At 39.1% G+C, this 21,321-nt stretch overlaps 1 protein-coding gene across 2 annotated transcripts in view; it reads left to right on the forward strand.

Annotated features, from left to right (window-relative positions):
- kcnab1a (potassium voltage-gated channel subfamily A regulatory beta subunit 1a) overlaps positions 1-21,321 on the forward strand; it is a 121,846-nt gene that overhangs the window by 66,639 nt on the left and 33,886 nt on the right. For both annotated transcript variants that reach the window (XM_008275966.1, XM_008275965.1), the window contains exon 2: positions 13,879-13,922. In XM_008275966.1, the coding sequence (XP_008274188.1) occupies positions 13,879-13,922 (44 nt within the window). The remainder of the gene's footprint in view (positions 1-13,878; positions 13,923-21,321) is intronic.

The raw sequence follows: 21,321 nt of genomic DNA on the forward strand, positions 1-21,321 counted from the left end.
TTAGCAGGCAGACATATTTTTGGACTTCAGACAGAAAGTTCTGCTGACTTTGATTTTGCAGCCGGTTGGTCTGGCGCACTTCCCTGTCTCGTCTAATTTGTAAATCTTAATCATGCGCAATGCAAAGTCATCACTGTAAGTGGCTGAACTCCAGTCTGCCTGTATTAAGGGGATGTCTTCACTCACTGCTAGCAGTGCTTGAGACTTAAGGTTTAAGTAGATCTGATTGCATGTCTTCTGGTAGGGGTGCATGTTTTTGGCTGAGTGTTTGAATCAAGATTTATGTTTAAAGATGTAAATACCCTATATGACTTCTTTTCCATATATTACTTTATGTCACAGTGTGAAAGTTTATTTTGTCAGAAGCTTGTTAATTCCTCATTTAGTTGCAGGAGGGCTTCAGGCGGACAGACGTGCTAATCCTTATTTAAACTGGATTAGTGTTTTTCTGAGTCCGATGTTAGTGAATGTTGCAAATGGCATCTTTATTTTTAATCCATTGTGAATCTGCTGTGGCTGTAAGTTTCAAAATCCTGTGAAGTACAAAATCCACGACAATCTTCAGCCAACAAATAACAGTTAAATGCATACTAATTTGGCCCGACATGCAAAGTCACATTACATCACGTCTTCTTCGTCATCCAGCAGATTGTCTGACCAGTTGTTCATATAAGTGGAAGCGCAGATCGGCAAGCTTCCTATTCTGGCCGAGAGCTTTAGCCTTTACAAAAGAATCTCTAGAGTTATATGCATATGACATTGAAAAACCACATTACATAACTAAATCCAGGCACGTAGGGATATAAATCCTCACTTCAAAATACAAGGTCATGATATCAATAACAGTGGATTACTCACGATAAGAAATGTACCGTCTCCATACATCCATTTGATGTACATTGACAGGCACTAAAGCAAAGCATCACTCAATCACACGGACACGCACTCATGCATAAACTATCCTAAACGTTGTTTGGTAGCCTATATTGTGCGTAAAGTATCGCTCTTATATTTATACCTGAAGTGCGAGGCCTGCTGGTAACAGTTATGAGCCAGAAACACTGACAAAATAAAATAATTTAATGACATTAGAAAACATTAATATCTTTTGAATCTTTGTGAATACAGATATAAACAATATCATTTTTGTCCGTGTTTGTGTTCACAGAACAGATGGTGTAATTCCACAATGAACGGGCAAATACATACATACACACACACACACACACACACACACACACACACACACACACACACACATATTGGTCAAAGGCTTGAGATGTTGTGTACATTTTAGGGTGATGTATGAACCAAATGAAAAAGATTACTGCATATATCAGGCAGTGTTATGAGTCCCTGCTGGTTGTCACTGAAATCTTTGATGTTTTTAATTAACACTGTATATTTTAATTGTTTCAGTCTGTCACATATCAATACATTTGCTGTGGTTGGAGACCAGAGGCTCAATCACTCTGTTTCTTTTGCAAGCGCATTGTTTGTGTTTGTGTTATGTAGTTGACTGCATTTTTTACTACTATGACAAAATGAAGGTCAGTTGGTCAGTTTGTCTGTTTTCCTGTTGCTGCATCATTCCTTCATTTTTTTTTCTCCTTCAGTTTAGAAGCAAGACTAATTTAACAGTGTACAAGCCAAAGAGACCTTTTTAATATAATCATGGTTATGGTGCAGAATCACATAACAATTAATATAAGATTGCATCACAACTGTACAGCCTTCAAGCAGTGTGTGCGTGCGTGCATGTGTGTGGGTGCAGTCTTTGCTGAAGGAGAATGTGGGATCTTCGAAGAAACTCATTTGGTATTTGTTTTGTTTTGCCTCCAGGCTCTGAGTCATCTAGGTCCACAGTTGAGGTTTGGGGAAATTAAACCAGAGCTATTTGTTCTCATGCACTAAGAAGAACACAATGATTTTCTTTTCTTCTCAAATTAAGTACACTAAATAATGTTGTAATGTTCTGAAACACTGCTGTGTTGAGTCCATGTAGCTTGGTCTACTTAGCTGGTGGTTTGAAATATGAAGAAGTGCAGAAAAACATAATGAATCTTGGTTTTCTAACACTTTGTGCCACTGTTAATGTTAAGGAGTTAACCCTGAAGTGACACTTGACTCTAAGACTTTTAACTTCCACATCGCAGCAGAGTTTTACAAAACAAAAAGATTGCACACTAAAAAATACAAGTTTCAACCCTTGCAGAAAGTAATCAATTTTATTTTGTCAGCATTCCGTCTTAAAGTTTGTCCCCAGTCTGCACTTGAAATTGCTGCCGATCCCCACAACAATATCATAATCTTCTGCCAAATGTCCCTCATATATATTGTTTGGCAGCGGCTTGAAATGTCTCCAATCTGCACCTCTGAAATTGAAGGAAAATTGATTTGTGTGTGTGTATATGTGTGTGAAAGGCAGGTGGGGCAGTGTTTGAGAATGATGGGTATTAACTTGATTCAATAGTTGCAACAGAAAGCCGAGGGAAAAGTAATAGGACTGAATGACAGAATTACCTGACTGTCTGGCAAAAAAAGACTCTGTAGTGTTATGGATCTTGGTTTGTGCAAATTGCTTTCCTTTCTCAGATGCTCTGGGGTTACATCGCTGAGGAAGCCAGTCAGCCTCTGACTGTAGCGGAACAGGAAGGCCACTTGACAACAAATAGATCAGAGACTTTGGCAGCATGATTCAAGCCTGAAATGTGAGGATCCTTTAGCCCACGCAGCCACTCTGAGTCACTGCAGGCGCACATAGGGTTGAGCTTGGTTGTGTCCTTCCGCAGCTAATAAACTGTGTCTGTAACACGTACGCACAATTAATGATGTTTACTGACATATACACACATATGTGTTTGCACTGGAATCGCCTTAAACACTGTTGAAATCCAATTCATGACAAAACCACCACTATGTACCACCATTTACTGTAATGCGTGCAAATACATGCCCAGCTTGTCTCTGTGAGTATGAAGCTAATTGTGGGTAATTAGCATTTTGCATATGTAACTCAATGTAGATTTTCCTCAGGAGAAAAATCAAGAGGTATGTGTGTATATGTCATAACAATGAGACCTCAAGGACTGCAGTTCTTTTTAAACAGAGCTGAAGAGATGGAAGTGGCTACATAATGATGCATTTTGGCCCTGGGTGGTATGTTTTTACCGTAGGGGGGAAAATGGCAGCACACTGTAAGTTCTTTATTATGTCCCTGGACAGAGAGTTGAAATTTCTCCTCGTGTCTAGGTTAGTTTCTGTGGAGTTGCATGAAGAGAAGAAAACAAGAGCCTAATGTTCTCTCATTTTTCTTTTCTGTCTCAAAGTTCAATGTTTAATACGGTACAATAAGGTGTTGAATTCTCTTATTCTTGACAAAAAAAAATTAAATACGATTTTCCTGATTGTGGTAACACAAGTTGTACTTTATGCCTCAACATGTGACGATTAATGTGTGCTGCAGTTCACTTGGTGCACAAAATGGATACAGATAAACCATCACATTTCTGTATTAGCCAGTGCCATATCATAAACACACATGTGCATATGTGGACAAAGGCACCGCCACAAATCTCTCCACGCTCTCCATTACTGCTGTTGTAACAATATATGTTGCAGCTGCAACTGTGAAAGTGTCAAAAGTCTGATTGGCTGAAAGTGTGCTTCCTGCTGGTCCCATTGGCAGTGTTATCTCGCTCGGCTTGCTAGGTGACAGCTTTTATATTACTCCCATACACAGGCTGCTGCATTGCTCTGCCTGGATGTAGGCTTTGAGAGCTCCCCCAATCACTCCTTCACCCCCATCCTCCACCCACTCAGCATTCAGGCTTTGATAGGCATGAAATAGCCCCACTGCTGAGATTGCTGCTTAGTTCATAGAAACAGTTTAGCTCCACACACAGGTAGCCACATGCATGCAAGCAGATGCAAATGCATGTACAGTTAAGCGCATGTCCCCACATATACGCAAATGTATTTATGTATGCATGCACGCATGACTGCACAGTTGCCTATACACAACCACACGCATATACAGACTGCTTTCTTCTCAAGAGATTTTTCAAAAATGGTGGTTGGGATTTTAGTATCAATTTGTTTTTTAATGGAACAAAACAGTGAATGAATGTGTATTGGAGCTGCAGTCTTCACTGCAGTACGTGAAATACCATGGAGAACTTGAGGTCAGAAAATTTTACCAGCGTTGGTTTATTTGCTAAGATGCAGTGTGAAGAGTAATATTCCTCTCATTGTCCACAAATCTCCTTAAAGACCAAAACCAACAATGAATGAGTCCATTTGTCAGTACTCCTCTACCTTGTGTGCAACACTCAGCCCCAAACCAATTTGTCCAACTGAACAAGCTGGAAATGTATTATTACACATTTTAATTACAAAGGTTCAATGCTTTTTAATTAAAGCAGTTGTGCACTATGATTTTTAGCGAACTTTACTCAGAGGAGTAAATAGTGCATATGCTGGGAACTAATACTAGATTAAAACACATTTGTGCATAAAGGTTGTTTGAACAGTAAACGTGACACTGAATCAAATTGCTTAGATCCAGTTTTTCAGTCGGTTGGCATTAAGAAAAATACAGAATGACTGAACTCTGATTGCTATTTAAGCTGATTTCTAGATCTTTATCTACATGACACTGTTGCCGTAGTAACACGGATGCTTTTTGTATTGCTAACAATAAATTAGTCACGATTCTCACGATCTTTTAACATAGCATCATTTCACAGCCAGACTGTGTTTCAGGTGAGTATCAAGTCAACAGGGTATTAGTTTTTCCCCTTGTTCCCTCTACTTGACAAAGAAGGGAATTATGTGTGGAATAGAATCAAGGAAAGGCCAAGGAAAGGTCAGAAACTGAAGGGAAGCAGGTGAAAGACAGCTTATCACTATACATCATCATCAACTTTAATATATTGCTTTTTTCTCTCCCCTTTTGCACTCTTCTCTTCTCTTCTCTTCTCTTCTCTTCTCTTCTCATGTCTTATCTATCTATCTATCTATCTATCTATCTATCTATCTATCTATCTATCTATCTATCTATCTATCTATCAGTTTTATCAGTGCCTCGCGCTTGCTCTCTCTATTGTACATTTTTTGTCTCTTTAGTTTTAGCCTTTTCTTCAGCTTTTACACATGTTCATGTGGTGGACATAACTGCAGAAGCCGACAAAACAGTTACATCTAATTGGACATTACAGAATTTTCTGCTCTCTTAATTCAACTTTGTCAATATAAGTGACTAAAGTAGGAGTGGGACAAAACATTAACATGACTGTGTATCATATCACTTCCTATTGCAATACATTATTGATACGCTGCTGCCAAATATCGATACTATTGATGAAGGCACTCTAAGTAGATTTCTCCACCAGTATGCCTTGCCAGAGTCACTACTTCATGAGTCCTTGTGGCGCTTACCAAAGGAACGACGGCAAAAGAAACTGACAAGATGAATGTGATGGAAGCCTTGGACAGTGGGAGGAAAGCAAATTAGAAAGTTAACTGATTTAAAACGTTTTTAAAATAAATTGTTATTATGAATAATAATAATGAATATTGAATAAATGCATCTATGAATAATGAATAATGAATAATAATGGCAATACACATATACACTGACACCTCAGTGTAGCAAATAAATACATAATTCCTGCTATTTGCTTTTTAGTGGGTATTTTTTCTTCTTTAGTTACACAGATATTGTGATGTATCTTGAAAGATTGCTTTGCAATGTATTGAATACCACAGAAATGCTTTATCACTATAGTATGAGTTGCTCGGCTTCCCAGCCCTGGAATAAAGTGCCTCAAACTTGGTATCTCAGCAGCTCTGTTTATCTTTTTTTTTCCTTTTTTCAATCAATGCAGTCCCTGTCTTAATTACTCAGCCAATTAAATATGGAGAGATAATTAGTCCACATAACATGATAATTATCTGCAGATGGCCCTCTTTTCCTCGCAAGTGAAGTCATTAGCGCTGCAGCCTTTTTACCAATAGAAGATTTTATGCGCATATATGATTACAATTTGCTATTACAAATGATAAATGTATATGTCAAACAAACGTCACTCTATTGCCTCTTTCTCACTTCTTTCTGCTACTTACACGCAGACTTCTAAGTTTGGCCCAGTTACTCCTGCAAATGATGCAAAGTCAGCATGTGTCAAAGAATCTCTAGGAATCTGTGGTTGAAGATGAGGAGGAGAAGGTAAAAAAAACTAGTCAGCGCTGGCTATTAGACAAAAAGTGAACAAGCAGCACTTGTTTCTTTGGGAAATCTGATCCCTTCAAAGACCTTCAGAGTTTAGAAATGTGACTTATAGTGATGGGTGCAGTCAGCACAAAAGATGTAGAGAGTTGTAATGTTTAAAAGATGATGACATGTAAGAGGAAGGTGAAAGAATAGTGAGAGGATGGAATAAATGTCGGTTTGTGGTCAAGGACAAGAGGGATGCACGCATGCTTGACTACAGTGTCACTAAATGCTTTTGAATGATTCATAAAGGTGCATGTTTTTGTGCAGTTTAAAGTGATTTTCTCGCTGGCAATTCGCTATCCAGAAACAACAATGCATACGAAGTGGAAAGACACAGCCACCAACTGCATGTACATTTCAATTTAATGTAAAACAAATGTAGTGTAAAATGCTTTTCTTGTTTGCTTGCTTTGTCTAGAATTACAGACAGACAAACATGGTAACAGAGAGATAAAGACTGATGTAAAGACAAAGGAAAGGCTGATCCTTTTACAATGTGAAATGGGGTTGTTATGAAGTGCAGGGAAAATTACACCTGTGATGGAGATGGATTTTAGCGCTCGAGTATCTTCAGGTATAAACTTGAAAATTATGGACAGAGAACAAAAGAGAAAATAACTGATATCAACAAACAGAAATCTTGTCAAACAACTCTGGAATGAAAATGAGTAACAGCTAATGTGTCCATTAAGTGTTGCCACAGACAAACAGTGTGTGTTGCCAGGATTTGGGAGATTACTGTAACATTGTAACCTACTTTATTTGAAGCTCAGATGGCCTTAGGCGTGCATCTTCCTCGTCCTCTCCCTCAGTCTCTCTCTCTGTCGCTCTCTCTTCCTTTATCGCAGACTGTTTTACTCTCCATAGAGAAGTGTGTCAGACGATCTCTTGTGGCGCCCAACTGTTTTTCCATATCGTAAACAGGCAATTTGATTTTTGTTTTTTTAAACGGTTGTAAATGTGAAGCCAACCCCTCTGGAAGGTGTCCATGAAATAATTAAATCACTGACCTACATCTAATTACAAGTGCAGTCAATTGTCACATCCTGCATTTTTTTTTTCTTTTTAAATATCAGCTGTAATAAAACAAAGAGGATTTATCAGGGGGCTTTCCTTGGGAGGGACTACATACTATAGTAATCACAATCATGCTGCTTAGAGTAAAAGGAATTCTAAGAGTCTAGGTTATCTTATTTGACACAAATCTACACATTTTCCAGATACTTCTGACAATTTGTTCAACAAAAATAACTATTATGCTGAGTAAATGGAACCCCAATTACCAAAACTTTCTACAACCTTTTGTAGAAAGAATTTGGTTTTAAGATGTTAAAAACTCTTGCCCTTCACTTCCATCCACAATAAATCAGTCCAGTAGAACTAAATATAAACAGCCCTGCAAAATGTTCTTAATCAACAAACATTTGAGTAATTAGTCTTCTGACAACATTAAACCCTGAGAAAAACAGCTATTTGTCACCTCAGCACTCCACACTGAAGCCTTTTGCTGCATTTAAAGCGCCTCCTCAATGCTTTCTGGCCAATTACACTCAACTGTCTTGCTAATTTCATTAAAAATGCAGACTCGATGTATAACCTATGTTGTTGTTTTTTTTCTTCCGTTTAATACAGCTCCCTTCACTATACTGTGGTGGGGGAGGTAATGGGCGAATCGGTGACAGATCTGTGGTGATGACTGTTGACATGCAGGAGAGACACAGGGAGACAGACGGAGGGAGAGAGAGTGTTTTGGCAGATGAAGAGAGAGGATAATATTGCCATAGTGCTGGGGGTATTAGAGAAAGTCATTACTGTCCATCATCAGGCAAATGAAGACATGTTTAAGCGGAGATGAATAGGCTCATTGATGGGGAAGGCTTGTTATGGTAGATCTGTTTGGGAAAGCAGCTACGGGGGGTTCATATTTCAATAAATATTTGATGGGCGAGGATGGCTGCACGAGTGTGTGTGTGTTTAGTGGTGGGGGTTCGGTTATTTATGTGTGCCAATGAGCGTTTGCATATCTATAAAGAGGCATTGAAAAGGGTCTTAAATGAGGGAGACGATCACTTTCTCACTTCATCTCCCAAGTGGGGAAATCTTATTTTCTTCGTCTTTGAATCATTCTCTCCATCTCATATATTATCCTCTTCACTGCTGCTTCTTCAACCATCTTGCAATCTACCCCTCTGAAAGCTGAATGAGGGGCTGCATTGTGCAGGCGCAGCAGTATGCGGCCCAACCAAGCTGATCTGAACAAAGTTATTTGTTTCTTTATTACCTCAGTCATAATGGGACAACAAACAAACAAACAGTGATCAGAGAAAAGTATACTCAGCTGTAAATGATGGGTCCTCTAAAAGGTTGTTTTATCGTCACCTCTCCCTTTTACCTCATATGACACAGTGGATTAATGTGATTTTGCAGCTACAGAGACAAGTCAAATATTTACCCTGGTTTAGAAGGAAGAAGCAGTCATGTGATTTGTATTGTTTGATTAATTAATGTTCAGGAGCAGAATGTCCTCCAATGAAAATATGCATTATTTGTCCCTACCCTCTGATATGACCCATAGAAAGGGACTAGTGGCAGGAGATGAGGCCCAGATAAACAGTTAAACTCTTAGAGGTTAGATTTAGGTGCCAAAACAACACTGACCATCACTTTAAACTTGAAAACAAACAGTTGAAGTCCAATTTTTTTTTCAACCCCTCCTTGAAATACAGCCTTTGGTGCTGCATAACAAGGTCACATGACCTTTGCTCATGTCATAATTTGTCACTTGAATGTACACTGTTGAACTATCTAGAGCAGGGGATCGGGATCGTTATCAGGCTTCTGCAGAGCTTGATGATGAGCTAATCATTTGAATCAGGTGTGTTGGAAGAGGGAAACATCTAAAACATGCAGGATTGTGGCCCTCGAGGACCAGGATTGCCCACCCCTGATCTAGAGTGTAGTCTGCCTTCACCCTAAGTCAGCTGGGATGCCCCCCATGACCCTACAGAGGATAAAGTGGTGTGTAGATAATGGATGAATGGATGTACACTGTTTAGCCAAAGCATTAAAACCTTTGACTCGTGAAGTGAAGAACATTGATCATCAAGTTACAATGCAATGTTCTGCTGGGAAACCTTGGGTCCTGACAGTCATGTGGTTACTTCGACTATGTACCACACACCTAAAAGTGCTGCCAGACCAATCACATCCCTCCATGGCAACAGCATTCACTGACTAGAGCTGTCCAACCCCAAAATGCACCCTGCCACACTACAAAAACTGCTTTGGAATGTCTCAGGGAACATGACCAAAAGCCAAGGTGTTGACGCAACCTCCAAGCTCCTCATATCTGAAACTGATTGCGAAACTGTGGGACGTATTATAAAACATCCACTCCATTGAGACCCTATCCCACATTGCACAGGACCAAAAGTATCCACTACCAGCTTCTGTTTAATCAAATGCCATGGCAGACTTCTGTGGAGTGTTTTTGAGGCCAGACTAACAGAAGTGAATCTATACACTGCAGTGTATTAGGGCTTTGTGCCAGAGCCATGAAAACGCTCCATTACAGACATAAACCCACATCACTTCATTTGCAACACAAACGCTCTCAATGGACCGGTGGTTGCTTTGTCACTCATTACAGTGTTTTGCTTTGTTAAGGGATCTGTCTGTGTTTAGTCCTGGCTCCAGCCAAGCTTTTCTCTTTAGACCTGAAATAGAGTGCACCTGTATCCCCATTATTCACGATCGTGGCTGGGAAACAGCAGCATCATCAGTAATCGCCAGCAGGGGCATCCACTGTCTGACTCAGCACCTCCAGTTTCCATGATCTAAATTCAAAAAACTGCCCTGACTACAGCCCATAACTTTTGGACTTAAAAAAAAAATGTCTTCATCTTTTCTGTGAGAGAAACTACTTTACATAACTTGCACTCATGCTTTTTTTTTTTTCGGGGTCACTGGGAGGACTTAAGCCTGGTGCTGCGAATATTTGGTGAAGACAGCAAAATGCTCTCGCCCGGTTTGCCGTAAACTACAGCTGCACCATGGAGTTGGTTTTACTCTCCTAATTGTTGTTTACAGTCTTCAAACAAATTCTACGGCCCATGTGTGTTTCCTTGGAGGAACTGATGTGAATAAGAACATGCAGTACTTCATAAATAAAGTCCAGAAACATGGTGTAAAATTAGTCATGCGTGTATGTGAAAATTAGCTTGAACCACATCTCTAAATAATAATCTCTTGCTGCTGTTTTGTTGGAGCAAAACTAACTCCTGCTACTTGTTGTTTGAAGAGCAAGTAAGTCTTGTTACTTGTTCTTCAAAGGCACCTTGTTCAGAATTATTGACTGTCCTTTGTGGATATTTCAAAGACCACAGAGGATCTAATGCATCATCCAAAATTGATTTTTTTGAAGGTGGTTAGATTTTTATGCCCAATTAACTATTCTGATATTGAGGCTACATCGGCAATGAATAACTTAAGTAGTTTTGACAGGTGAGCAAAAATGAAAGATTGCTGACAGCTGTGAATAATGTACTGTTTAATTATTAAACAAGGCTAAGCCTGTAAACCTCAGGCTTTATGGAGGCCAGGCACATGTCTAATGCAAACCTAAATGCAAACCGGGATTGCATATGTGTTCAATTGATTTACAAATAAAGTTAGCAAAGATTTTAAAGCAGAATTAATCTGCACATTTGATTTTATACTTTATAGGATCAGATGCTTCATTAGGACACGTGAAAATGGGTTTTCCAGGAGTTACTTTAGGGCTTTTTGTCAACAGAACAACATGTACAGTAGAGACAAAAAGATTTTCTCTGCTTTTCTGCATTTTAAATGTTTGCATGAAAATCAAATTTTGTGTGTGTCCTGCTTTAGCTGCTTGATGAGATGTACATATCTTAACTGTGACATAAGTTTTTCTTTAAATCTACTTATTTGAAGTCTGCACAATATGACCCACGATGCTTAATTTTTTTCTACTCACATCTTCATAAAGTAGGAAGTTTGATAGGAATGATGATGTGGGTTTGAATTCTAGATCAAATTTAAAGTATCCTCTTTAAAAAAAAAAAAAAAGGCTTCTGAGCGAGTACAAAAGTAAAAACTGTTCGACGTGTACCGCCTGCAAGCTGATGAATTGGAGCAGCTGTTTTAGCTTTGCCCCTGCTAAAAACTCTAAAGTCTGTTTTAAAACTATATGTGATTGTGTATGCGTGTGTGGGTGTGTGTGTGTGTGTGTGTGTGTGTGTGTGTGTGTGTGTGTGTGTGCAGTCATCCATTCAGTGGATGCTGTCACAGGAAGCTGACATGACAGGACAATAAATGTTCCTCTAGGCTTGATTGGACGTGGCACGAATCCCCACAGTGCAGCCTGGAACAGACAGGCAGGACAACCTCTGCTTTGAAACTGTAATCTGAGAGTGGAATTATGCCTTTCCCCTCGTCAAGTCAAGCCAATTCATTTTTAGAACACATTCAAAAACAATGCATGTTGTCCAAGGAGCTGTACAGAAAATTGAATATGAAAACTGTTTAAAGCAACACTAACATATTTCAAATAGTATATGCTGTTAAGTTGTCACTGAGTGACAAACCCACTGTTTTGGTTCAGTCTTACTGCTCTCATCAACTTTCTTTTTGGGTTCAGCTTTTGGCTGTTGAACATAGTGATGCATTTGGCAGCTAAATACCCAGATATTTCTCTCGGGAGTTGGAGAGTGCCAATAGGAAAGTGAATAATGGTCTTGGATTATTGGATACAATGACAAAAATGCTTGTCGATTAGGACATTTTACATGACTTTAACAGGTCACTTGATGTTTATTACCACCATTGGACTCATTTACCTAAATGTTCCTCATAAATTTCATCAATTACACAGTTGGATATTAGATTTGTGGATCCAAACCCACCTCTAAATGAAAAAAACAGTGTTGCTCTGTGACTAGATAATGGGACACTGTGGTGAGGTGAAAATACGTCAGCGATGTGTTTGTAGCTAGTTGTGCTGTCCCAAAGTGGTCACATGAAATAAATGCAAGTTTAAATGAAATGTGAAATAATAGCATTTATAATAATAGGCAGCTATTAGGCAGTTGTTGCAAAGCGGCAATGACTTGAGCTATCATAAACACTATAATCAGCATGTCCATGATTTTTCGAGTTTGTAACGGTGCAAAGACAGCATATGGGATTATGGTGTACAAGGACAGGAGTGGACCTCCAAAGAAAAGCATGGTTATACTGATTGTACATTAGTAAATGTGTGTGGTGGTAATGACACAGCTAATGAGGCTGTTAGAAAGCTAATAAGATGCATTCAGTTATAGTAGACACACACAGGCGCCTTTAATCGATCTTGAGGAATGCAAGTTACGTCTGTGTTGTGTGCTAATATCCCTCACAGTTGTGTGTGCAGTATAGTTTTTTTAATTTCCATTTTGTTTTCTCTTTACTCTGCTTATCTGCTTTTCATCGTGTTGGTCTCTGCAGTCTGATATTGATGAGCGTTTCCTTTTTCCTCTTCCCTGCTGAATCAACCATAACATCAAAGGGCAGATAGCCATTTTCCATCAAGTCCACATACGTGCACACACACCTATTTGGACATGGTAGGAGGTGGATGGTGTCAGAGCACCTACCTGGAGGGAAGGAGTAATTTAATTTCCTGTCATGGAGAAATCAAGCAGATAGACGTGCTGTCAAGCTGTCATGTGATTATCCGAGGCAAAGCTGCATCCAGCCTCTTGTAGAAATGAAAGGCCTGCTTGTTGTTCTCTTATCTGCCAGCGTCCCTGACACCATGCTGCATACACAGTTTTCATGTACTACAGGTTGAAATCTGCATCAAAATACAACTTTGAAAGTGATTAGGGTAACGTTTGCAATGAGTCAAGCAATGACTAGATAGAATTTTGAAGCAAATTAAACATCAGTTCAACCTTATTTTCTCAATTCTGATGAAAAAAAAAAAAAGCTTCCAGTTTGAAAGAGCTAAAGTCTTTCAGTTGCTGTTAGGTTTATGCATTAAAACTGGGTCGTATGGTGTAAGAAAATACCATACTTTGGTTGACACAGCAATAACTACATGCTAGACGTTTAGTTAAGTTTAAACACCAAAATTACTTGGTTAGGTTTAGAAAAAATATCATGATTTGGGTAAGAATCGACCCTTTTCACTACATGTTTGAAGTTTCTCTTCCATCTTCTGGATACCAAATCCAACCCATGTAATGTATCAATGCGTGGCTGAAGAGGAGCAACAGAAAAGCAATAAAATAAATGGCAGATTTGTTGATTAAAAAAGTATTGTGATCTGGCAGAAGATATGTTTTCCTCAAAATGTAATGGAGATGCAATTAAGTTGTATAGGTAAATCATTTAGTGGATATTAGTTCGCTTACATACATTTTGACCTCACAGCTGTTCTGTTATTAGTGTTTTTATTTGAGTGAAAAGACAAGAATGCTGAAAGGTTTAACACGATCTCCATGTCACCACCGTTGATCCAGATCTGCTTTTTTTGGTAGAGGAATGTGTGCAGGTTCAAAAGATCTGATCCTTTTTTTCCTCTTCTGTTTATGCAGGAACCTTGGAAAGTCAGGACTCAGAGTATCTTGCCTAGGATTGGGTGAGTAGACTGTTTCACTGCCCACTCATCTCCACATACAGTATTAGCATCAGGTCTTATCAAGGACACGACATAAACTGCATAAACTAAACAAGTAATACACTATATAGGGACAATGAAACACAAGCATCCCTAAAATAAATTCTTATTCTGTGCTGCAGCATGTGTATACTGACAGACGAGCTTATGAAAGGTAAAACAAACATCATTAAACTCTGAATTGGGCTGGGAATTTAGCGATTAAGTGCAGCCAATTTTCTCATTAAAGCAAATGTGGTATTATTGTTTCCCTACATCCTGGTCCAGATGCAAACACAGACATCAGATAAAACAGCTGACTGTAGTCTAAGCAGGTAATGAAGGTGCTATACTGCTGGGAGAACACACTGTAGTACAGTCCTATATATGTGTGTGTTGCCACAGCAGTGTAGGTTGCAGGTAAAAGTTCTTCACTTTTCACACAACGGAGTCAAACCCACCCCCAACTCAGCTTCAATATTTAGTATGAGAGTGGGAAGAAGACAACACACACACACACACACCACACACACAGACACACAGACACACACACATAACCCGTGGCCAGTGTTCCTATTTCTGTCACCACGGAGAGCTCTTAAAACAACAACAGAGGTTTTTTGTGTGTCCACAAAAAATATAACCAAATGTTTCCTGCCTCTTTTATTGGAAGAGCTCCTGGGAAGGACAAACAGACTTGGACAAATAAAATGCGATAGAGGCCAGAAGGATGTTGGCTCTAAAACACACATCCCCAAGGCAAACACTATCGTGACACTAGTACCAGTACAGACACACTGTATCTAGGCCTGAAAAATTTTCCAATAAATACAAGTTATACGTCAGCCAAGACTTGAGATATTCAACCTTCAGTGAATCTGAAGACTTTTACTCTCTGTAAGGACAACATGATTTTTCTTGCTTTGTTTTGTTTTTTTATCTATTGAATGACTTTTTGTCAATCAGTTTGCCAGAACATTTGCTTTATGTCTCACCATATTAGTGTGAGAACCTGTTCTGTTATAAGGTAGAGTTATAAAGAGTTGAGTTGGAATATATTATATTTCTAATTGTATTCAGCTTTAATTACCACTTCATTTGTTAAAACTAAAAAATACAGTAAATCTGTTTTTTTTTAGAAGCACTGGGTCATTGCTTGAATGCCATCTGGCATTCTTAAACACACTATCAGATATGTAGTTCATTTATACATGATATCAGAGTCCAGTTTTTGAAGTTTCAGAGAAACTACAGATCATTACTAACTCAGCTTCAGTGAAATATTTATGAGTTTTTCTGCCTAATATCTTGTGGAAACTCACTGAAATGGCACTTGCTGATCCAGTCGTAGTAGCTGCACTCCAGTATAATTTATAAATAAATCATATATCTTCTCAAGTCCCTCTGCACCCCCTAAAATAGTTCTCATTAGGAAAAGACATTTGAATTTGTTTAAAAGCAAACATTGCTCCACGTCAGTAATATCTGAATACATAAACATGAATCATGTGATAAATGAGGCAGTTCTTTGCTGATGTGGCAGTTTGATCCAAACAAAGTAACTCCATTTTTCTCCTTTAACAGACTATTTATGCAAAACAGAAGCCTTTGTTAGTTTACGCACACCTACACTGTGGTGCACATGATTCAGTACTTTGTAGTCGTTGTTTTGTACTGATGAGACTCTTTGCGTACAAGCAACCCAAACTTTAAATAAGTGTCACGAGGTACTTTCAGTCATATTTCAGTATCAGGATTAGATAAAACTCTGTTCTCGCCATTATCCCTGCTCAGAGGAGACCCTTCGGGGTACAGATCAGGCACCGTCCCGTTAATCGGATCAGAACTTCTCGTACTCCTGGGACACAGGCTTCAGCCAGCTTAGACAGGCTGACCTTCACCCGTTTGTTTTCCAGAGTTTTTACAAATGAGACTTGCTTTAGTCATAGTTTCAAGACAGTGTTTTCTTTACCTGCTTTGGTTGTACTTTTGGTGTACCCTCTAGTCCTTCTTTCACCTTTTGCTGCTTATTTGTCCCAATTTTAGAATACCTTCTGGTCTTTACAGTAAGACCTGTGCATTTCACCAGAACTTCTACAAATCCCAGAGTAATGTCTAAGCAGTAAGTCTGCTGACTAAGCTTCCTCATTTCCACTGAGGAGCTCTCACTGAGCTCATACGGAGGCATTCTTGCCTGGATTTCAACTTGGCCCGATTACTATTCTCGGTTGTGTTTTTCAGCTGCTCCTGTCTGCTCTGTTTGCAGGCTAAACACAATCAGCACATTTGACAAAAGAAGACACTGGCTATTTTTAGAGTTGTGATACATGCATCATTTGAGATGCTTGACATTAAATTTCACTGAATAGCAAAGTGGTAAGTTTTCTGGTTTTATTTGACCTGATTGGCATTTTAAAATCCCTATCCACGAAAAAATGGATTTTGCTTATTCTTACTTCTCTTGAAATTCACTAAAGACCCCAACTGGTTGAGGCAGACACCCACTGACCTTGAGTTTTGTCGGAGGTTTCTTCCATTTAAGAGAATTTTTCCTTCTCCCCGTCACAGAGTACTTGCTCAGGGGACAGTTGTTGGATATTTGTTTATACGAATATATGCCATTGATCTTAAAAATATTTCTGGGAGGAGTCAGACAAGGCTTTAGATCATTTACAGCAGACAGGTCTTTAGGAGGAGTAATGCTATATTGGACAACCAGGACAATTGCCCTCCATAAAGAGTTTTAAGTCATTGCCCTCAGTCTGTCAATCGAGGACATCTGTTCAGAGGACTAAAGGACTCTATATCTCTCTCATCCCTAATGGTATTGATAAACTTAATGGCAATTAGCACTCTGGCTGTGTCTTTGCTCTGCTGTGGCACATTTGCAGCTCTGCTCATTTGTATTTGGTGTGGATTTCTATTTTCTGCATTAGTTTGTGACAGATTGTTGATGATGTTATTGATGTCACTTTGCATTCTGTCAATATCTAAACTGCTGCTGCAGAACACATTTACCCCAATGGGACGATAAAGAGAACCCTAAAACCTGAAGTACTGACATGTGACATATGTTATCATTTGCTGCTATATGAATAAAGCTGAACTGAGAACAAACTGGCTTCCTCAGAGAAGCAGTAGAAGCATCATGTCCAGCAGATACATTTTTAAAAACATGTTTGCATGTTTAGTTTAATACATTTTTCGATAATGTTAGACTAGATCATGTAATTTTAAGAATTTTACAGAGAAATATTTTAGACATAAATTGGTGTTCAAAGCACAAGATATTCATCTGTTAAAATAAAATTTGTCAAAACTGTAGAGAGAAATATGTTGTCTTCTCTTGCTTGATGTTTAAAGTGACTGCCAAGATCAAATCAGATGGCTTGTGTTGAACTATAAGTCCTCTGTTAAATCCATGCATTGCAACATAGCCGTTATCTTATCACTTATCTTATTTTTATTTCTGCATATCGATATTAAAAAATCTTCTCTACCAGCCACAGAGTTCTGAGTTTAGCATCTCCATGGGGAAGGGGTTGGTTTGAGTTTCCAGACTGTCTTTTTCAGCTCTTCATGTTTGACAGCCGATTTTCTCTCTTCTCATCATTAACTGATTTCCTGACAGCAACCTTCACAAATTTTTGCAGGTTAAATCGGGTTGATCAAACCCTTTTGGTGCTAGATAATTAGTAAAGACTCTATAAATGGCTACCAACAGCAGCAGACTGGTGATAAAAAGCATTGTGACTATTTGCTCTCAAGAAGCTCCGGGTTGATAGATTAAATTGGAACTGACACGACATGTTTGCTAATCAATAAATCCGTAATTTCAGAAAAAAAGCAGAATCTGTTCATTCATACTGCTGTTAATAATAATCATCAAGGTTTTCTTCTCGATATCTAAACCCTCCATCCTTTTACATTCTTGTCTAGAGCCATGCTCACGTGTTTGTTTAGATTGGGAAAAAACAATCAAATGTACATGTTTATTTTACCTGTTTGCAGTCTAAGTTCATTACCATTTTTTAAGTATTTTAGAGAATTGTCGTGTAAATTCTTTAAACATTTGTGCACCAAGTTTGACAGTTAAACCTTGGAAATAATCGAACCAGTAGTGGGACTCCAGCATTGAAACTCCAAGGTTAACTAAAACATTGAGCTCGTTCCCAGCACAGAGCATATAAGCAAGACAAAGCACCTGCTCATTGCTTTCTGACGTTTCTGCCTCTTCACCAGTGTCTTCATCATCACCCGCAGACTGCCAAAATAAATGTCTTATGTCTTTGCAACCTTTGCAGCATCAGCCAGCAAAACCTCATACCTTCCCTGCACTGCCAGTCACAGGTTTTCTCTTTGGATCCGTGTTTTGGCAACGAGTACCAGATACATTTAATGAAGGCTCTATACTAAGTGCTACGAACTGCTACCTGCTATTACAGATTTCAGCAACTATGCCACTGCAGTTAAGATTACCTACTGAATATCTATGTATAGGATTATGGGATATAAACACAGGTTAGGAAAAAATACAGTCCCTGACAAGGCCAGCCTACGATGAAAATTAACAAACTTTTCGATGGTCAGTGTGCACCTTGCTACAAACAAGACTGGCAAACTTTCTATCCATATACCATTTCTGAATGTGTGCTGTACTACTCTAAAATATAAAGTAGACAACTTCTGCTTTTATTTAGGTCCCTACTGTATCCTTTCTCTCAAGAGAATCCAGAAAACTCTCACCATCGTTTGTATGTTGCTTTGGTTTAGGTGTTGCGACATTATGTAGCTTAGGTGTTGCCTCTAAGTCATATAATGTTGAGAAAGCGCTGCTTGTGCATTACAATACGCCGTGTGTCAGAAAAGTTCCAGGACTGGTGTCACAAAAGCTATATTTCAATCCCAAACTACAAACTACGAGCTTTCCCCTTCAAACAATCAACCAGCACGTCTACAAAGAGATCCTGCGGCATTTGCGGTGTTCAGTGCGTGAGAAAGGCGAGAGTTGTGGCAGGACAAGTCGTGGCTGCTTCACCATGACAGTGTGCCTGCTCACAATGCCCTGGGCATCGCCGTGCTGGAGCAACCTCTCTACTAACCCCATGTGGCTCTGTGGAAAGAGAGAAGGCTGGGAAAGTGTCTTAGACTCCAGGGGGACTACTTTGAAGGGGAAAACTTGTATTTTGTAGTTTGGATTTGAAATGCATCTTTTGTGACACCAGTCCTGGAACTTTTCTGACACACCTCGTATGAGTTGTCCACATGTTGATCTGGTTAAATTTTATATTTCTGTACCACCAAAAACGATTTAATTATAAAATGACTAAACTGGCTATTTGCATTATTGAATAAAAGGAACTGTGAAGCTGAAGCAAAATGATTTTTCCTGGTGCAATTGCTTGATTCCAACCAAAGAGGCGTTTTGGTGCCAAGCAGGAACTTTTGTTTTTCAGGGTGTAATGTCTGGCTCACAGGACAACTGTGAGCGCTGTTGCCCCAGGTGGTTCACGGTAGACTGAGAGGTCTGACTCAAACTGGCTGAGCCGCTCTGTGCGGAAAAGGTCAACATAATGCCAGCTGCCTGCCACATGCTGCGCTCAGGGCAGACGTGATGCTGGCAGGAGAAGAAGAGAAAGAGGGGGGGGGGCAAAGAGCAAGATGCTAAACGGTGTTTCATTGTTTCACTTGAAGGAATCGCGCCAAGATAGATGAGGATGCAGTATGTGCACCATATGTTTGTGTGTCTTTGTGCCATGTGTGCAGATATGCTCGCAATTCTGCTGTAATTTTATAGCAAAATTCATTAGAGCAAACACTCACCCACAGTGCGGCAGACAGAAAAAACAATGCAACACACATTCAGTCACGTTAAATCAGGACGCAGTCATTTGTTTCCATTTGTCAACCACAACCAAGAGGAGATGTAACTGTCACAGGAGTCACACTTGTTAAAGAGCCAATCTGCAACTCCATGATGATGCCTCGAGAGAAACATGTCTCACCAGCACCGTCTTCATTTGCATAATGGTTTGAAGACCTGTTTTTTCAGAAATGCACTGGTTCTGGCTGTTCAGAATTCCCACAGCCTATTCCCACACTTCATTCAAACCACATGCAGAATGCAGCCCCTAATCGTGAGATTCAGACCTGTTTTCAAGCTGTAACAAAGCCTGGTTTTCATAACTAAATGTTAGATTAAAACAGACATTTTCGTTTGAGTTGTTGTTTCTGAAAATCTCTAATATATATATATATATATATATATATATTTTATCTTTATGCACTGAATTATTGCTGCACTCTAACTGAAGACCCTAGGCTGCTATTAAAACTTAGCAACTGCCAAACTTGGCCTGAAACCAAAATGTGTTTTAGATGAAACATCCAAAAGTTATGTAACAATAGACCAGAACAAATTGACCTTGACATAGAGTGACTGACTTTACTCTGCAGCTACAGGGAGAGTAATGATTGCTGCTGCATTTAAGTTTCAGAGCATCAAAGTGCACTTGAACAAGTGAAACCTTGAAACCTTCTTTCATGTATGTAAGCAGAAATAGTAGGACTGTATGGAGACTATAAATTGTACAGTGCTGTATAGAGTCATTTGCGTTCCCATTACTATGATGGATTACAATTTCATTCAGTTTGATGAGGCTATTTTTCAGATCAGTTTACAATTTTTTTAATTTATTTTTTTGTATGCAAAAAGAGCACACTGCCTTGTCCAGAAAATTCATCAGTGGGAGCATTACCACCACATGTTTCTGATGGGCTGCAAAGTGTGAAAGAAAGAGAACTTATTATTCTTTAACTTATCTCTAAATTCTCTGATCCGCTCCCCTATCAGTGTGTTAATGTTCAGCATGCTATATCATTTTTAATTACTTTAATTTATTCACCCTAATTTAACTAAGATTTTCATATTATACACACTGTAAATACGTGTAGCTGAAGAATTAGCAGAAGAAGTTCTATGTTTAATTATATTCTAAATATAGCCAAATCTGATTCTTTGTACTGGGTTCATTCGCTGTGTGCAAGTGGAAGAGAGAATTAAGATTCCAAACACACTGCCATTATCCCAGAGACAGAATGCAGTATGGAGGGACGGGTGATCAGGGAAATTGAAGAGAAAAGTGAAAAGGAAAGATACGACTCCCTGCTGCCAGTTTTGCCCTTGTCCTGCCACTTTCCATCTCTTACTTTGTCTGTCTTTCTTTGTGTAAACTCTGATTCCTCCCTCATCGTCTCTGACCCTTTCTCCTCTCTGTCTTAATTTAAACTCCCCCTAACACAGGTTGAGAAGATGAAATCCAGGGCACGCACTAACAGTCGGAGCGTTTAATAAGGTGCACATATAATATGATATAATATA

This window comes from Stegastes partitus, unplaced genomic scaffold, assembly GCF_000690725.1.
Source record: "Stegastes partitus isolate 25-593 unplaced genomic scaffold, Stegastes_partitus-1.0.2 Scaffold62, whole genome shotgun sequence".
Classification (NCBI taxonomy): domain Eukaryota; kingdom Metazoa; phylum Chordata; class Actinopteri; family Pomacentridae; genus Stegastes; species Stegastes partitus.